The following is a 4,709-nucleotide window of genomic DNA, read 5'->3' on the forward strand; positions in this document are numbered from 1 at the left end:
TTTAGTGATAGATCAGGGAGTTAGGAGAAAACAAAGTGGGGAAATTCTGGGATTGATAAAAAGTAACATGATAGACACATACTTCTTTTACTTAGGCGGGTGCAGGACAGTTAACAGTCAACAATTAACTCAATAATAATGAGGGGATCTGTGCTCTCCGCAGAGCGGTGCCTGTGCTTTGAGGGAAAAAAGGAAAATGACTTTGACATTCCAACAATATATGTTATCATAGATGCAAAAAGACAATGGACAGTCTCAGTTAAGGTAAAGATTGACCTTTGTCAGGGAAGATACTGGCCTAGGACATGACTACCCACCATAAACTACTTGTAGTTTTAATTTTTTTCATTTTAGACCACCCTTTGTGGTTCCTTTAGGTCTCTGAATTTGCCAGGCTGCCACCCAGATCTAGTCAGTCAGGATAGCATGTGGCCCCTTTTCATCCACAACAATTAGTGTGCCGATTGGAGGAAGGAAATTCAGGGGCCTCCTATGTTGCCATCTTGGTAAAAAGCTCTCAGGCTAAGTTATATTCAAAAGCAAGTAAAGACAGTGTTGTTCTGCATGGGTCAGCTGGTGCAGCCATTAGCGAGGGAACAGCCAGAGGGAAGGAATGCAGGGGGTAAGGTGTGTGGGAAGGGGTGTGGACGTCCATGCCCTCTCTGCGCATGACTCTCCCTGCACCTCCATCCTCACCAACCCAGTAGCTCTGTCATACAGTCTTGACTTTTTCTTTTTTAATCAGATTTTTATGGACCTGGAAGGCTGGTTTTGCTCTTTTACTTCTGTGAGTTTCATTTTCTGTAAAACATTTTTTGACAAAATGATTTTTTAACCAAACAGAAAATCCAATACTTAGAGCTAAGCAAAAATATTAGCTGCTCATTTGTTTTCTTAAAAAAAAATATGGAAAAAACAATGTCCGTTAAAACAAATATGTGAATTCTCATTGGTGCCTTTTAAACTGTGTTCCAATTTATACCCCATGTTAATAGTTTTATCGTAAACACTGGTAGATTGACTCATTAGAACATGATATATAGCACTAAAGATTTTTCCCAGTGTACTTCATGGAGGCTTCAGAAATCTGAGCCTGGGGACCTTTAAGATACCTTGCAGCCTTCTCAAGGCAATACAACAAAGACAGAACTGCAGGCATTATGAATCAAAGAAGAATATTTCCATTCAGGTTAAAGGAATTTCTTCAGCATGGAAAGGTATAATTCTAAGTCTGGAAGAGCCATTTTCGGGTCTTTTATATTAAGCAATTCTAGCTTTCCTGAATGTGTTCCTTTCTCTCTCAGCATTTTTCAATGTATTTGAAATTCATTCAAATCACTTGGGCTGCATTTTGAAAGTGACTCATGGAAATTTAAGCAGATAATACCCATTAACACTAATGAACTTCCTAAGGCAAAATCCCCTCATACTGGGCTCAATATTAACCTCAGTATGAGGTTAGATTTTACCAAATATTTAGAGAATACTCAATTCTTTAGCAATATTTCAAATGCTAATTTTTTAAAACTGGAAAACATTTCTTTTATCCATTCTCTCTTTTTATTTTAACGGCAGATATTGTGGTCTTTTACCCTTAAGTTCCATTAAAGCAAAATAATGAAGTGTTAACATTTTACTTATAGGGATATAATGAATCCTTTAAAAATAATGAAAATAAATCAGCATGCCTTAGCAAATTGCATTCATGCTGAAGTTTTAGTCTTCTTAACAGGTGATGGCCAAAATCCAAACTGTAGAATAATGCTCAGAAATGTTGAGTTCAATTTAGATATCATCAGTGTCTTCATCGTCATCTCTAATAGCATCAAACTGGTGTTAATCATCATCTTCAGGGCCAAATGTATCTATGTCATGATTTTAGTTATGCCTTAGGAACTTGCATTCATGCTGAAGTTTTAGTCTTCTTCACAGGTGATGGCCAAAATCCAAACTGTAGAATAATGCTCAGAAATGTTGAGTTCAATTTAGATATCATCAGTGTCTTCATCGTCATCTCTAATAGCATCAAACTGGTGTTAATCATCATCTTCAGGGCCAAATGTATCTATGTCATGATTTTAGTATGTTCCGAAAGCTCACCGTATGCCAAATGCTATTTCAGTTACAGAATTCCATTAACCATATAAAACTTAAGTAGCACAACTACTAGATTGGAAGGCTAGATCCATATATCTTGTGAAGGCTCCACCCAGAATCGATTGATATGCTTTTCTCGTTGTGTTTCTTCTGTTCCGATGGGGTTTCCAGGCACAGCACTTGTTGTCCAGTGGGACCACGTACATCTCCAGGATAATTACAACCTGGGAAGCTTCACATTCCAGGCAACCCTCCTCATAGACGGACGCATCATCTTTGGATACAAAGAAGTAAGTGATGTATTGAAAATTTATTTCACCCTTGACTTTGACCTCTATCTATTCTTTCCTTCAAATGTCAAGAAAGAGACACTTTATAGTAATGAAACTCAGATAATTTTCTCACCTCTTGGTTTCTTTACCTTGATTTAAAAATAGTTTTTAATCTACTGGGTAGTACTGATTGTTAATTCTTTGTTGTTTTTTAAAATATTCTTATATCACTGGCATTATAATCCATTAATTTTATAAATTTACTGAATAATTATATTCTAGTAATATTATAATAAAATAACTCTAAGAACAAATATTTTCAATTTAGAATGCTATTGTTTATATATATATATATATGTGTGTGTGTGTGTGTGTGTGTGTGTGTGTGTGTGTGTGTTTATTTTTGCCTTGTAAATTTCTGTGACATTGTTTGATTCTACCTCCAAAAGTAATAGTAAACGTGAAAACTTGTATGACTCAGTGACCCAATACTGAAGGTGTTCCAGGATAGCCTTTCATCAATGGTCATTGCAAGATAGGAAAGATTAATTAGAGGTCTAAGTGAAGGAAAAACAGGGAATTTAAACTTACGACTTGTTTCATTTTACCAAGTTGACAAAGTAAACAATGGAAACTTACTAAATTGTAGCTTAAATTTAAGGAATGTCTAAATTAGAATAATAGCATGTTTGGTTTAAAACTCTATTGACAATGTAATTAAGGTGTATTAGACAACCTAAACTTTGGGGAAAGAAAACAGTCTATCAGAATAAAGTTCCAGGAACACCAGATGGGTGTTTTAGGCAGTCATTAGGCAGGAGAGACTTTCTTACAATGTGGATTGACAGTGGGCACTCTGGACACATGGACTGATGGGTATTTAGAATGGTGCAGGCTCAATGTCTTATTTTAGTTGAAGAGTTACTTTCCCTTAGGAAAGGAATCCCTGACTATTAAGAGGATTTTGACAATTTAAAAAGGATTCACTTTGATCAGTCTTCTGAAATTTATTTTTTCTATAAAGTGAAGGGTACTTATATTTCAATTAGATATAAGCCAACTTCTGGAAATTCCATAACCAGGCTAGATGTTTCTACTCCTTTGAAGAATTCTTGCATGTGGAATTAATCATTTGCTTGGGGCAATAATAACAATAGATTATAGTATAGGATCTGTTCTGCTCAGTGCTTCTTTATCTAGAGCTAAGTTTTGATATCCTAGTCCACCATATTCTTATCCCACTCCCTGGAATCTGAGAAAATATCACTCAAAGGGACTTACTCAAGTTTTTTTTTTACAATCTAGAATACTGCTAGGACTGCAGAGCGATGTAATGGAATGTGAGTTTTCAACAGTTTAGCCAAGAGTGGTAAAGTTTCTGGAAAGATGCAGGGTCAGTAAGTCTAGAGTCTTAAACCTCAATAGCTGTAGCCTTTGGCAAAACAGAGGTCTGTGTTCTTACTGTGGTCTCTCTCTCTAGTCTTTATTATCAAAATTGCCACCTCTGTTTACACTGTTCTCAATGGGTGTCTTGCATTGAAGAATAACGGTTTATTTTTCCTTTTCTCTCTTTACAGTGGGTTTAGTATTTTTAAATTTTTTTCTTTATTTTAATCAAAGAAAAAAATTATTATGGTTTCTCTGTTTTGGAATGGAGAATATTAGACTGGTAGGCAATTATAACACTGTCTCTCTGAACGTCAGAGTTCTAAACTCAGAGTTCCAAAGAAGTTATTACATTATTATTTGTCTTGCTGTCCTTTCTCTCCTGGTTAGAAAGCAGTTTCTTACTTCCTAGTCTACCTTTTATTTCCTGATAATTGTCATGAATTTTATTTTGTAGAGGCAAGTTCCTCTTTGTAAAATTTGCCACAATGAATGTACCTATGCATTTGGGATGAGATCCAGGTGCTCCTGCAACTTCTAGAAAATAATATTTATAATCATGATAGCATAAATTAGTTGCTTACATAATGTACTTGACAGAATGCTTTAACATACATTATAGTTTTCAGTTCTTCAACAATATTCTATATTCTTTTTTTAATTAAATCTTTATTGTTCAGATCATTACAGTTGTTCCTCTTTTTCCCCCCATAGCTCCCCTCTACCTGGTTCCCACCCCACCCCATGCTCTTACTCTCCCCCCACTGTCCTTGTCCATAGGTGTACAATTTTTGTCCAGTCTCTTCCCGCAGCCCCCACACCCCCTTCCTCCCGAGACTTGTCAGTCCACTCCCTCTCTATGCCCCTGATTATATTCTATTCACCAGTTTATCCTGTTTGTTAGATTTTTTTATTCACTTGATTTTTAGATTCACTTGTTGATAGATATGTATT

The 4,709-nt window shown here is 35.8% G+C and overlaps 1 protein-coding gene across 1 annotated transcript in view; it reads left to right on the top strand.

Annotated features, from left to right (window-relative positions):
* PLXDC2 (plexin domain containing 2) overlaps positions 1–4,709 on the top strand; it is a 416,974-nt gene that overhangs the window by 303,657 nt on the left and 108,608 nt on the right. Inside the window, exon 6 of the mRNA XM_006759923.2 lies at positions 2,269–2,387. Within this exon, the coding sequence (XP_006759986.1) occupies positions 2,269–2,387 (119 nt within the window). The remainder of the gene's footprint in view (positions 1–2,268; positions 2,388–4,709) is intronic.

Source organism: Myotis davidii, unplaced genomic scaffold (genome assembly GCF_000327345.1).
Source record: "Myotis davidii unplaced genomic scaffold, ASM32734v1 scaffold376, whole genome shotgun sequence".
Taxonomy (NCBI): Eukaryota; Metazoa; Chordata; class Mammalia; order Chiroptera; family Vespertilionidae; genus Myotis; species Myotis davidii.